Raw genomic sequence first — 15,003 nt, forward strand, 5'->3', positions numbered from 1 at the left:
GTAACTCTCTTGGCCAGACGCATTATTTTATTGAAATGGAAGGATAAGTCTCCACCTGTATTTAAACACTGGATTAACGATGTTATGCAGTATTTAACACTTGAGCAAATTCATTATAATTTGCAGGGTAATAACATTAAATTCAGTAATATCTGGCAACCTGTTCTTACATTAATTGAACAAATGGACTCTAATGACATTGTATGATGTGATTGTTGTTTTCCTCCCCCCTTTTTTTTTTTTTTTGCCTTTACACTAGTGGTGCTATGTGGGTGGGTGGGTTCTGGGTTGTTAAGTGTCTGTTGTTTGTTGTATGTTAAAATACAATAAAAAGACTTTGACCAAAAAAAAAATGCTTTCAACTGTTTTCAACATCAATAATAATCATAAAAATGTTTTTTGAGCAGTAAATCATCATATTACTAGAATGATTTCTGCATTAATTTCTGTAATGATTTCAAACTTTCGACCTTAAAAGTTTATTGTACGTTGATGATAATGTGTAGTTGGAGATACACCAGATTTGAGCCAAAGCATTAATTAATACAAAACTGGTTAAAGATGTGACAGTGCAGAACGAGTTTTGTTAAATAATCTTTATTTACATGCAGAGAAACAGTGATGAGATGAACTGAGTGTCACACACACACACACAGCGCTGAGAAAACAATAAAAAGTGTTAAAAACTTGACAGCATAGAAACTCGTCCAGACGAACACTGAGGTGTTTGTTCGCTGATTTAATATCACAGACGCTTGTAAACAAATCAAACAATGTGAAGGAACAGGATCTTATCAGCGTTTGTTAGAGTGATTTCTCAGCATCCGTGACTTTATTCTCTCAGAAACTCTTGAGAATATCGAATGATCATGAAGTTCACCAGCGATCGAACGATCATGCACTCCTCAGCAGATATTCTGACAGAACTCACAACTAAATAAATCTCAAAAAACACATTTGACCATCGACGTCACGTGACTAAATGAGCTCATTTTCCTCTTGGTCAAGTTCTGCACAGCGGAGTTATGGAAGCTTGTTTCTGCCATGGAATAAAAAAACATAATTGTGACTTTTTATCTCACAATTCTGACTGCTTTTTTCTTCTCAGAATTGCACAAAATAAACTCGCAATTCCAAAAAAGGCCTGAATTGTAATAAATTGTAATTTTTTGGGGAGTTGCGAATTAATACATTTGCAATTCCAAAAAAAGTCTGAATTGCACAAAATAAATGTGCAATTCCAAAAAAAGTCAGAATTGTGAGAAAAAGTCAAAATTGCAATAAACTTGCAATTGTGAGGAAAAAAGTCAGAATTGCACAAAATAAACTCGCAATTCCAAAAAGGCCTGAATTGTAATAAATTGTATTTTTGGGGGGAATTGCGAATTAATAAATTCGCAATTCCAAAAAAAGTCTGAATTGTAATAAACTCGCAATTCTAAAAAAAGTCTGATTTGAACAAAATAAAATCGCAATTCCCAAAAAAAAAAATGAATTGTAATAAACTCGCAATAAAATAATAAAAAAGCCAGAGTTGCATGAAATTGTGTCATAAAAAAGTAGCAAATACCACAATTGCCTATTTTAGTATTCTGTGGTGGAAACAAGCACCAGCAGACATGCACCTATATGTGGTGCATCATGGGATGTGCTGTTGCCTGATGGGAAAACACACTCCTGTATGAGTGCAGATTCCAGGTGCAGTGTAAAAGCTCTCTCTGCAGTTAAAGAGATATATATATATATTTAAATTCTTTCGTTGTAAAAGAGTCAGTGTGAGAGGCTCTGCCTCCCTGTAAGCGCTCATTATAGAGTCAGGTGATTCTCTGACGTCACGATCGGCCGGGCGAACTCCACAAAGTCATCGATGAGCACCGGCCACGCACCTGAAATCAAAACACTCAGTGTTAATTCAGCAGTCGAACACGAACACGTTTACATGCACGCTATCTGCTAAATAACAGGGTTCGTACAGACACTGTAAATGAAACCACTACTTCTACAATCAGAGATCTCACTTATCAAACAATATCTTTATTATCTTCCAACTTCTAAAAAGGGTAAATATATGCATTAAAATAAACGAATAAAACAAAATGGTCCTAATAAAGTGCAGCACATGCAATGACTGGTAACCTTAACCAATGAAAGGATACTATAACAAAGATATCGCTTTCCTTGTTCAAACTGATTTAATCTCCCATGAATATATGATTGACCTGAAGAATGAAAGCTGTATCATATACTAGGATATTTATATGAGCAATAGGACACTCATAGTCATGGGAAATGTCTTTATATCTATATCAGACGGGTTGCAGCGTTAATTTTGCACGAAAATATTGCGTATTATCCAAAAAATTAAACACTAAATTCATATATGAAGAGTTCAGATGCAAAAGCCTCTAAGTGCCATCTGAATTTTTCTTCTAGAATGATCATTTTTATCAAGCTTGTATATTTAAGTTCAATAATTACACTTAAATGGCAATGCAAATTACCTATTAATTGTCATTTAAGTGAAATTACTTAACTTAAATATACAAGCTTTATAAAAATGATCATTCTAGAAGAAAATTTCAGATGGCACTTAGAGGCTTATCAATAATTCAAGCACTTTTCAAAAACCTTTTCATAAAAATGTCTGTTTTCAAGAGTTTTCAAGGACTTAAATTTCAAAAAGTCAAATTCGAGTACTTTAAGCACTTGTACGAACCCTGAAATAACCAATACTATAAAAGTGTGTTTGCTTGTTTTACCTAATCACATGCATTGTTGGGCACGTTCTCACACTTATTAAGCACAATCAGTGTGAGAACGTGCATGTAAACGCACTCATAGACATGAAATCAAAATTAACCCTTTAAATTCCTATTACTGTGAACAATTCATCAGTGATTATTATTATAAAAACTATATAAAATATAGAGAAGTTTCATCATCCAATCACATCCCTGCTGATAAAATCAACCATGTCATACTTTTTCCCTCCTTTGAATAATCCAGTTTTTCGGAAGCTTGTTTCCACCATTGGAATAAAAAAAGTTATAAACTGGCAATTGCGAGAAATAAACTCAGTATTGTGAGATAAAAAGTCCTACTAAACACCTTTTTTATTCTATGGCAGAAAAAAAAACAAGTTTCCATCAGTTTGAGTGTGTTGAGTTGATGAGCTGAGTGATCAGTCTCACCCTCCTCGTCGTAGTTCGACATGTCGTCGGCGATCACGTTCCCGAAGTCCAGCAGCAGATTCCACGTGTCTTTAGAGATGGGCTTTTTATGATGCTCCTTTACAGACACAACAAGCACACACATGAATGTCATTGGTTCAGCAGAAACACATACAGTATCACCGACAAGTAGACCTGATTAATCACATCCAAAATAAAAGTTTGTTTACATAATACATGTGTGTGTGCTGTGTATAATTATATATATATATATATATATATATATATATATATATATATATATATATATATATATATTAGGGGTGGAACGGTACATGTATTCGTATTGAACCGAATTGGTACGGGCGTCACGGTTCAGAGCATGAATTTACACGGAGAATACACGGTACAAAAATAACTAAAACTCGTGTGCAAATTAATTAATGTAATGCGGAACTACTGTTAGATACGCGGGTTCTTTAAAGGGTCATTTCACCCATTTGAACATTGTTTTTTATTTAAAGTGGGTCATATATGTAGTCGAAATGTAAAATAATTTTTGAATTTGGTGCCTTCGTGACCGAGAAAAGACAAAAAATAACTTCAGAACGCATTTGTATGAAAGACAACAACTCCCACAATGCACCACATTGCACAGCTCCGCAAGCCACTCCCACTAATCCAGAAAGCGCATATCTGCCTATAAGAGAAATCACTCTTCCGTCTACAAGGCTAGCTACCACCAGAGCTTGAAATTCATTTCACATTCACACAAAATGTCTAGTTAGTTGGCGAACTCATATAGTGCATTACTCCTCGTTTGTATTTCTTTTGAAAAGGTGAATTATTGCATGGTACCTGGATGTTCAGTCAGAACATATGCGGTGCGAAACTAGGATAGTTCACAACACAAACGTCCGTGTCCTCGTCTGATTCAGAGATTTCGTCCAGGAGAAATTGTCATCGTTGAAATTCTTTGCCGCAGACGGACTCTATCTCTGTGTTCATAGCGGTTCGTTGCTGCATAGTGAGATCACCGGCGCCACCAGTCCGCCCTAACTCGAGCCAGTCCGGGCTCCTCGTCCGCGGCAGGCAGGTCTTCTGCCTCGGCTGCTCTTCGCTATAATGCGGCTTGTAAAGGTAGCCACAAACACCCGATTCAAGCATCAGACTTCCGAAATCCTCTTCCTCTAGTCTATATCATATTGAGCACTCTCCTCCGCTATTGTCATAACTGTACATCTGTCTCCACAGCGCCTGTTAGCTTAGCTTCAAACAAGATGGAGGATATTGCTTTCAGTTTCAGAGAGTAAAGTCCCACCCACTGATCTGTAATAGGTCTGTAGCGTGAGCGCGCCCCACCCTGGGAAAGATGAGAAACTAGTGTCTGTAGTCTTAACAGAAATCCCCCCCTCTAACACTTCCTCCTACAATGACGCAAAATGACGATTTTTGCGTCATTGTAGGAGGAAGTGTAAGAGGTAAATAACAGATTTCTCCCGTCTCAGGGGAAAATGAGAGAGTGTTGCACGACCATTCAATAGTATGACTGGGTTTCTAACAATGCAAAGCTTAATGCAAATGGGTGAAGTGTCCCTTTAAGGACACCTAATCTGTAGCCCTGCCTTAAGATAGGTTTGTTTATACTATACGCCCGCCTCCGCAGTGCGAGCCTCCGCTGACTTTCTATTCTTTGAAACGACAGGGTGCGACTCAGTGTAACTGTCATCTAAACCATCAGGAATCAGCGGTGAGAAGTAAGGTACACTCGTGAATTTTTATTTTAGTACAACAACACTTTAGTACACCAAAACCACACTACAAAATAATCGTGTAAAGCAGTAAACCAGATTATTCCTTGTGACCAGGGCTTGAATTTCGGTGCGGGATTGCGGGTATTGCGCATATTTTTTATCATTCCCGCAGGTCTCCCATTTATAATGCGGGAAATTCCCGCAAACATTGATTCACTTTAGCATGTAGGTTCAGGTTGTATTAGTAAATTAATCCACGCAGATGGAAAATCAAATCAGTCATTTTAAAACTGTCTGCGAGACGCAATTTCACAAACAGCGTGAGTGATTCAGCGGCGCTGCGTCTTCTATCTCGCGTCTCTCAAAATGGGTTGCACAATGCAATCGTTAAGCGCGCAGCAGGCGGCGGAAATACACTCTCGCGTTTCGGGAGTCGATAGGGCCAGCATTGCATCACGAGTAACTAAAGTTTACCATTTGCACGTCTTTTCAAGTCTCACCAGTTTAAACAGTCACGCGATTTTAAACTCTTCGGTACTTGTGCGCTGTCTGAGAGATGCTTTTTTCTCTGCACACATACATAGAGTAAAGCAGCCTCACAAACAGCTCGCGGGTAACAAAAGTTATTTTTCGTGGATTATAAATCGCTTTAACAGTCAAAAACATAAGAAAATGATGTCAATTTCGGTCTTGGAGAGTATGCTCTAATCTAAACACAGTCGGTTATGTCTTAAATAAGCATAAATCGCACGTGACCGTATAATGAAAACAGGATCCGTGCACTAGCTCTTAAAGGGACAGCAGCCATATGTGTCTGTCATTAATTTGTTTGTCAAAACAACAAAACATAGCTTTCATTTTAAGGAATCAGGATTAATAGCCTATGAATTTAATTTAGTCAGGACTAAAATACTACCCAGTGTTATTTTACATTTGATTAGGCTACTTTATTCAGTCTCTGTAGTATTTCTGAATAGCCTACTAGTTTTAGACCTAAGCAAAAACTTTTCTCTTTATTTCTCTTTATTGATATCTTTATTCTATTGTATTTATTTGTGCTACTTTTTTCAATTTAATTCAAAGATTGAAATCAAGCTTCCTTGAGTTGTGTAAATTCTTAAGAACAAAATGACCACATTGTAAAAATGCAATGAGTAGGCTAAGCATACATTTAGGCGAGATAAATGTAATTAAAAAAAAGTCTAAACTCCCCCCTCAAATTAAAAATTCCCCCCCATAAGAATCACCTAAGGGGGGATTTCCCCCCCCATTTTCCAAAATGAAATTCAGGCCCTGCTTGTGACATTAGAAAAAAAAAAAGTTACAACTAAATTAACGTTATCTTACATCATTTCTAAACATTTTTATTTAGTTTTGTGAACCTTTTTATAAAACATGGCCATTTATTTTTATTTAAAGGGCTTATGTCTGCTATTGTAGGCTCATTTTGTTAATGTAAGCAACTAATTTAGATGCAAGAACTGGGTGCCGGTGCTGTGAGATGTACATGCTCGGCCAGATTCGGCTTGAAGTCGCGCGTCTTCGGATGCAGAGCCGCGCGCGTTAAAAACCCTTGCACTGCCCACCGCCACGCGAAATGTGGCCTTGTGCACCAACGCGCATGACCACCCACACCGCAATGACGATATTTTTGCCGTGCGCGCACCCTCGCCCTCTTGCGTCCGCACATAAATAAGAGATGCTTTATTTTCAGTTTTATAGCTGATTGTCTAATTTTGTTTACATCTTATTTTACACACTTCAGGGCAGGCTGTTGCAGCTAGCTCAGGGGAGAGACTGTATGACACTATGGTACAGCCTGAGACATGCGCAATAAAAAAAAATTGCCTTCTGCATTTTTGTTTTGCTTTTCCCTCCATTGTACCGAACTCGTACCGAACCGTGATGTCTGTGTACCGTTCCACCCCTAATATATATATTATATATATATATATATTATATATATATATATATATACACACACACATATATATTTAAGAAAAACGTTATTTATGTATAAAATATTTACATTTATATCTAATATAAATTATATATAAATATATACAGTATATACACATGCAAATATTTCTTAAATATATACATGTATGCATGTGTGTGTATTTATATATACAAAATAATTATACACAGCACAAAACATATATTATGTAAACACAAACCTTTATTTTGGATGTGATTAATCGTTGCACAGGTCTACTCACACACAGAACTGGTTTGTTTAGTATGTAGTTGAGATGCTGTGATGTGTGCTTGCGTTTCTTCACTTCCTCTGATTGATCATATATTGAGTATAGTCGTGTAAAGCAGTGACGTACCAGGAGGAAAGTGTTCCAGAGGTGGAGAAACTTGAAGCGTCCGGTGAGAACGAGGTTCCAGTAGGCCACGGCCATCTCCAGATCTGAGACAGAGAGGATCATGGGTCACTGTACACACTGGGTCATCACAGTACAGGTGTTCACTACAGCAATCGCTCACCTAAAGCCTTCTGACCCGGGCTCTTGGCGAAGGTAAACGTGAACTGATAGAAGTCTCTGAACTTCCCAGAGTCCTTCAGCTCCTGCTCTAGTCTGGGTAATAGACTCTTCAACTTCTCTGGACTGTCACATCTAGACAAACAAGCACTGTACGAGTTAGCATCCGCACGCTTCAACTCGGAGAGTTAAATTCACTAACCGGCGCTGTCAGTCATGGGAAATCACACGAAACACTGAAAGGATACTACGACAAAGACATCGGTTTCCTCATTCAAACTGATTTTTTATGCCGTGTTTATATGACTGACCTGAAGAATGAAAGCTGGATCATATATATATATATGTCAGTATACTGTATTACCGGCAGATCCAAGCATTCGGTCTTAAAGTGACAGCAGCCTTAAATATCTGTCTGTGCCATTAACGTTAATCAAGCAACAAAAAATGTTAAATAAATGTAAACATGTTAAATAGACCTACTGTACCTGGAAAACATGGTTTATTTAATTAGTATTAAATAATATTTTCATATTTGTCAATTGTTTGTAATTTGCTTCATTCTTTTTTTTTTATATAGGCCTGACAAAAATAAAATAACAAAATTACATCTATCGTTATCATAAATCTTGCCCTTTTCAATGCACTTTTTTGTTGTAGGCATACAAAGCACATTACTTTCTTTCAGCAGTGAGTTATAGACCTAATAAAGGCTCAAAGATGGACAAATAAAATAAAAAAATGTGTTTAATAATTTATTTATTGTGCTTTGTTGGTATAATGTCTGCTGGAATGTTAAAAAATGTTCAGTGTTAAATATTTTTAAATTGTAGTTTTGTAATTGATTTTTCTTTAAAAAGCAAGACAAAATAGTAAAAAGCACATTTAGACTATTTATAAAATGGTGAAAAAATTGGCAAAATAAATGTAAAAAAGTGTGGGGGGAAAAAACATGTTCGGTATTCGGACAATAATCTTACTTTCAGTGCATCTCATTTATATATTTTCTTTCAATAATTCACCTTTTTATAAATATGGCTTTTTTCAAGGGTTTTCCAGGTCTTCGATTTCAAAAAGTCAAATTCAAGCACCTTGTGCAGGTTTTTTCCTCGCAATTGCAAGAAATAAAGTCAAAATTGCGAGATAAAAAGATGCAGTTATACTTGTTTGTTTATGCACTGCAAACAATGCTTTTCTTTCTTCATATTTTTGTCTTGTTTCCAGTCCAAATATCAAACATTTCTTAAATCAAGATGCATTTACTAGATAAGTAAAATGATATAAGATATTATGTCCTTTTTTTCTGGGGAAATAATACAAATTAAGTGAGTTGTTGCTTAAAAAAAAGCAAAATTATCTGCCAATGGAGTTAGAAAAATAATGTTAATTCAAACAGAAACAAGATTATTTTTCTCACCCCTTTGGCAGATAATTTTGCTCGTTTAAGGCAAAAACTCACTTAATTTGTATTATTTCCCCAGAAAACAAGACTTAATATATTATCTCATTTTACTACTTTAGTAAATGCATCTTGATTTAAGAAATGTTTGATATTTGGAGTGGAAACAGTGTAGAAAAAGCTGAGAAATAGCTTAACAGTGTAGAAATAGCTGAACTGATTCTGATGGTCAAAAAGTCAAATTCAAGCGTGTTGTACGAAACCCTGCACAGCTTTTTATCTCGCAATTGCAAGAAATAAAGTCATAATTGCGAGATAAAGATGCAATGCTTGTTTGTGTACGGATAAAGCTCACCCCAGATCCGACATGCCGTCCAGGAACTCTTCGCGACTGAACTCGCACTGCGTCGCCGCTCTGAACTTCCACGCTACGATTAGCACGCCGACACTAGCGGGATCCAGAACCAGGTCGTCACAGAACTGCTGGATTCCCTCGAGTCCGATCTTGTTCTCGTCGTGAGGATCTGCACACAGAAGCAGCGGCACCAGCACAAATGAAGGAACACACACACGCACACACGCACACACACACACACGGCGGCTCACCTTTGTAGCGGTTGTAGAGCTGGTCCAGCTTCTTGCGGTCCATGGGCTCTCGGTGGTTCTGGAAGTGGTTGCTGGAGGTCGTGTCTCGTCTCCAGTCATTGTGGGTCAGGCAGAACAGAGCGGTTCTCTCTGCGGCCCGGGTGAAGGACATGACCTGGCGGATCTTCTCCTTCTGGGTCGACTTCAGTTTATGCTGGAGGAGCAACAACACCGTTAGCATCAGCCAGTCACGTCTCCTTCATTTATACAGCGCTTTAACAATACAGAGTTTCACAGCAGCTTTACAGTGATAACAGGAGATTACAGTAACAGAGAGTGTTTAGGCTTTACAGCAGATCTAGAATAAAGTTATTGTCCAGATAAAGTTATGTTGATTGATTCACGTCCGTTGTAAAGATCATGAGTTATTAACTTAGGGAATGCTAACACACACCGTTCTCACAGAAACGTTTAATGTGTTCTGGCCGCACAACAGCAGTGTTTTGAGGCCTTCGACAGCATTAGTTACAGTAAACAGAGCTAGTCAGTCAAGCCCATCACCAGTATGTGGAATTTCAGGATGACTCGACAGCGATACAAACATTTACCATACATTTATGCCAGAATACCAGTTACTAGGTTAAAATCATTCCTATCCCATGAGCTCACCGAGAGGATTTGTGAATGACACTGAAGCGACGCAACTGACGCTGGTAGGTCACGTGACAGTAAATATCAATCATATTACCCATATTCATCTTTGAAAACATCCCGAACAATTATGTAAATTGTAATTTTCCCCTTCTTCTGTGTATGCCCACATGTTCGTGTTCCTTATTCTGTATTATACATTTTTAGTACTGAATTAAACAAACAAAAAAAAAACGCGAACGAGCTTTTTAACGGTGAAGTTCAAATTAAAATGTATTGACGTTACCTAACGTTACTCAGTTCGCGATTTCGGACACAGAGATAGACTTCTTCCTAGAATTGCTTGAAATAAGTAGGAATAGTGAGATAAAAAGTCAGAATTACCGTTTTTAATTTATTATTTAACTTATTTGCAGTCCATTTATTTCGTGGCGGAGTTAAGCTTCGATAAAGGTTAACTGACATCACGTATACTTGCAATTATGATTGTTCAAACACAAAAAAATTGATAATTAAACATGTACGAATCGCCTGAACTAAACGTTAATCCAACCGTTATCGTAAATCTGTGGTGTTACCATGGTAACTTACAGTGCTATAATACCATAGTATTTATTGCCACATTCATATACCATCGTGATATACAGTGCATTACCATGGTACGTGTAGTTTTGAGTTTATGAAGAGCTCAGTGTGAGTGTCGGAAACGCGTGCAGAAGGGCGATCGGTTCCGGTGACCCGCTTTGATTCGGATCTCGCAAAACACCCTCCGTTTCCCTCATAAACAACAACTGACGCGCGGGAACAGCGTGAGAATAAGCGCAGAACGAGCGTCCAGTGTTAGCGGTCATCAAACATTACAGATAAACACAAAACACTGCCCCCTGCGCGCTCACCTACCATCTTCATCTCCAGCCGAGCTCCCTGTGCGCATGCGCGGACACCAGCTGGCGCTCGGGGGAACTCTGGGAAATGTAGTTTTTACACCTGCGCTGCTCAAATTCAAGTTAAATCTGAATTGAATTTGCAGAATGTCTAACCTTGCACAAACACGGCATTGATGTTAGCAAGCATTTATAAGTTACTAATTGTGGATTATTTGTAATTACAAAAGTTTGATATTAGTAATTAAACGTATGTGGCAAAATCATACAGCTAAACCTGTAAGTTTTCTATATTTAGTCATATTCAGTGACTGACTCTAAATAATTCTAGTCATTAGCTGCATTTCTATGGAAGCAAATTTCCGCCATATAGCCTAAGGGAAAATCGTGGTTTTGTAAATCATTTATAACTTAAAAGGTAACAATATGATATTAAAAGTCGAAATTAAGACAATAACATTATTTTGACTTAATAGTTTCCAATTTTATCTTATAATTATGACATAGCATGTCATAATGTTGATTTAGAATGTAATAATTTTAACTTTATCTCTTATTTTCGACTTTTTATGTCAATTAAGAATTAGCAGAGCATTTTCTTTTCCTTATGTGGCGGAAATGGTCTTATTTGTGTCATGCGCGGTGCGGAAGGAAAACTACATTGCCCAGAATTCCACGCGCTGTTGTGATTCAGTTCTGTTTTCAGCGCTACTGACATGAAACACCGCTGAAAAACAAATCCTGACAGAACTGACAGCACACAAAAGCGCTTAATGTTCGTCAATCTTCCGCGAACTCTCGGTGAAGTGTAGTCTATGAGCTGCGCTACTCTCTCTCTCTCTCTCTCTCTCTCTCTCTCTCTCTCTCTCTCTCTCTCTCTCTCTCTCTCTCTCTCTCTCCGGTTAGTCGTTTACCTGTTCCGGGAACCGAGCGAGCGCGGATCTCACCGTCACCGTCACCGCCGGGTGTCCGTGCGCGAGCCGCGCGCCGCTGCTGTCCGGTGAGGTGCGCGCGCAGCATGTGGCGTCACAAGAGCGCGATTGTTTCCTCCGTTTACTGACGAGTTCTTGCACTGAACTGCATCACAGTCACCAGGTATGAGTCTCTTCTCTCTTTATGTTTATTAGCGTTGATGTTATCTTGCAGAATGCCATGTGGAAAATGTACTTGAAGTGGATGACTGACAACCGTCAAGGTTACCTGAATAAATAATAATTATAAAAATTATAACAATAACGCGTTTGATGGACAGATCAGATCACCCGCATAAATCTGAATATTATTTATAGTCATGTTAAGTCGCGCGAAGTCAGTTGACATTGATCAGTAATTTAGTTAATTGCTTTTAAACATCAGCAACACGTCATTATCGCTGTGTGTCCGTTGATAATGTGTATCGTCTCATAGTACACTTATTAGAACGTGGATTAAATATTTAATTTAAAATGTAAATATTATCTTAAAAAAAAAAATCAGGGAAAAAAAATCTTAATTTTTTAAAATGTTTTCTGTCTGTCCCGGTTTCCCCAGAATTACCAGGGTTATTATTATTATAGTTTGCTAAAACTAAACCCATAAAAAACATGTTCTTGACCTGAAAAAAGTCAACTGAAATAATCTAAACTAAAACCTGAACGTATTTTATTTCAGTTAGTTTCCAAGGCAATATTTCTCAGTTTCCTAAAAAAAATGAAATTAAGAATCAGACAATTTATTAATTAGGCTAAATTAATAATAAAAAGAAAACTATATAGACATATTAAAAAAAAAAAAACGAATAAAAATGTGTAAAATCTAAACATAAAAGCTAATTCAAAATATCAATAAAGACTATAAAAGTATCTCAACGATACTAAAATAACACAAGTTTTAGAAAATGACATCGTAGGATTTTATCATAGACTGTAAAAAAAATTATTAATTACTTTTGGCACAAGTTCCTCCCACTTCTGCATAGTCCACTGTACAGCCAATCAGAATCCATCCTGCTTTAAAGAGCTCGAGCGTTTAAAGCGACAGGCGACAAAACTATATCCCGCGTTAGACGCTGATACATTCATCGCACGGGCCATTAAACAATGTGCTGCTATTTCTATAGACTTGAAAGAGTATAATAAAGTACATATTTTAAAGTAAGCCTCTCATTCATTTCCCTACAGAAAATATGTACATCAAAATAGCTTCGTGTCATTGTGTGAGAAATCCACCCTGTTATGTCACATTCCATCATCAACATGTCATTAATATTCTCTGATGAGTGAACTCTGTGTGTTTGTTTAATTCCACACTGATTCAGGGATGAAATGCTGACGAATATGAGCCGTATCTCTGCAGGATTTAGGTGTGCTCCAGTAAACACACTTCAGAGTTGTTTGCCTAGTTAGTGACACACCTTCACCAGTCTTTAGAGTTCATATGTCAGGTGAGTGCTTGAGTTTCATATCTAATGGCTCTTCTGTCGTGTTTTAGAGTAATATTCATTTAGTGAATACATTTAGTGAATATTGATCAGTGTTATTTTTAGTATCATTAGCTCTGCTTCCATCCAAAGTTGAGAATTTAATTGTAATATGGCATAAAACACTTGTGACCGTTTCCATCCCATGTGTTCAAGAGAATAAAATCGTCACTTCCTGGCACAAAATATTAGTTATAAAACTGTAAGTTTCTGCAATCTGGCTCTTTTTCCCTACATATGTCTGGCGGAAGCTAGTTATTTTATTTGATAAAGTATTAAATATGGATATTTTTCTTACACAAACGCAACGTTTCACTTCAGAAGGCCTTTATTAATGGACTTTATTATTTTATGATGGACAGATGCACTTTTATGATGGACAGATGCACTTTTATCATGATGCACTTTTATGATCGATAGATGCACTTTTATGATGGACAGATGCACTTTTATGATGGACAGATGCACTTTTATCATGATGCACTTTTATGATCGATAGATGCACTTTTATGATGGACAGATGCACTTTTATGATGGATAGATGCACTTTTATGATGGATAGATGCACTTTTATGATGGACAGATGCACTTTTATGATGGATAGATGCACTTTTATGATGATAGATGCACTTTTATGATGGATAGATGCACTTTTATGATGGACAGATGCACTTTTATGATGGATAGATGCACTTTTATGATGATAGATGCACTTTTATGATGGACAGATGCACTTTTATGATGATAGATGCACTTTTATGATGGACAGATGCACTTTTATGATGGACAGATGCACTTTTATGATGGACAGATGCACTTTTATGATGGACAGATGCACTTTTATGATGGACAGATGCACTTTTATGATGGATAGATGCACTTTTATGATGGACAGATGCACTTTTATGATGGACAGATGCACTTTTATGATGGACAGATGCACTTTTATGATGGACAGATGCACTTTTATGATGGACAGATGCACTTTTATGATGGACAGATGCACTTTTATGATGGATAGATGCACTTTTATGATGGATAGATGCACTTTTATGATGGACAGATGCACTTTTATGATGGATAGATGCACTTTTATGATGGACAGATGCACTTTTATCATGGACAGATGCACTTTTATGATGGACAGATGCACTTTTATGATGGATAGATGCACTTTTATGATGGATAGATGCACTTTTATGATGGACAGATGCACTTTTATGATGGATAGATGCACTTTTATGATGGACAGATGCACTTTTATGATGGACAGATGCACTTTTATGATGGACAGATGCACTTTTATGATGGACAGATGCACTTTTATGATGGATAGATGCACTTTTATGATGGATAGATGCACTTTTATGATGGACAGATGCACTTTTATGATGGACAGATGCACTTTTATGATGATAGATGCACTTTTATGATGGACAGATGCACTTTTATGATGGACAGATGCACTTTTATGAGGGACAGATGCACTTTTATGATGGACAGATGCACTTTTATGATGGATAGATGCACTTTTATGAGGGACAGATGCACTTTTATGAGGGACAGATGCACTTTTATGATGGACAGATGCACTTTTATCATGGACAGATGCA

The 15,003-nt window shown here is 37.2% G+C and overlaps 2 protein-coding genes across 5 annotated transcripts in view; one reads left to right on the forward strand and one right to left on the reverse strand.

Moving 5' to 3' along the window:
* On the reverse strand, positions 1–11,972 carry dcun1d2b (DCN1, defective in cullin neddylation 1, domain containing 2b). 4 transcript variants are annotated; one of them, XM_081361822.1, is made up of 7 exons: positions 11,847–11,972; positions 9,419–9,611; positions 9,168–9,336; positions 7,418–7,548; positions 7,258–7,340; positions 3,192–3,288; positions 1–1,886 (listed from the first exon to the last, which is right to left on the reverse strand). In XM_081361822.1, the coding sequence occupies exons 2-7, from the start codon at positions 9,567–9,569 to the stop codon at positions 1,807–1,809; spliced, it is 711 nt and encodes a 236-aa protein (XP_081217948.1). In that variant the 5' UTR covers positions 9,570–9,611; positions 11,847–11,972; the 3' UTR covers positions 1–1,806. The 4 variants fall into 4 exon arrangements, with proteins under 4 accessions (XP_081217948.1, XP_081217946.1, XP_081217949.1 ...); XM_081361820.1 differs by lacking the exon at positions 11,847–11,972 and adding an exon at positions 10,949–11,062; XM_081361823.1 differs by lacking the exon at positions 11,847–11,972 and adding an exon at positions 10,945–11,040.
* tmco3 (transmembrane and coiled-coil domains 3) overlaps positions 11,651–15,003 on the forward strand; it is a 17,868-nt gene continuing 14,515 nt past the window's right edge. The window contains exons 1-2 of the mRNA XM_081361819.1: positions 11,651–12,027; positions 13,229–13,354. Of these exons, the coding sequence (XP_081217945.1) occupies positions 13,348–13,354 (7 nt within the window). The 5' untranslated portion in view covers positions 11,651–12,027; positions 13,229–13,347. The remainder of the gene's footprint in view (positions 12,028–13,228; positions 13,355–15,003) is intronic.

This window comes from Scardinius erythrophthalmus (genome assembly GCF_964197995.2).
Source record: "Scardinius erythrophthalmus genome assembly, chromosome: 3".
NCBI classification, from domain to species: Eukaryota; Metazoa; Chordata; class Actinopteri; order Cypriniformes; family Leuciscidae; genus Scardinius; species Scardinius erythrophthalmus.

Excerpts from the sequence above, each read along its gene's own strand:
- dcun1d2b (XM_081361820.1), bottom strand. Across the intron at positions 7,341-7,417 it reads CCCGGGTCAGAAGGCTTTAG|ATCTGGAGATGGCCGTGGCC; the intron begins GTGAGCGATTGC and ends TCTCTGTCTCAG. Across the intron at positions 3,289-7,257 it reads TCTGGAACACTTTCCTCCTG|GAGCATCATAAAAAGCCCAT; the intron begins GTACGTCACTGC and ends GTGTCTGTAAAG.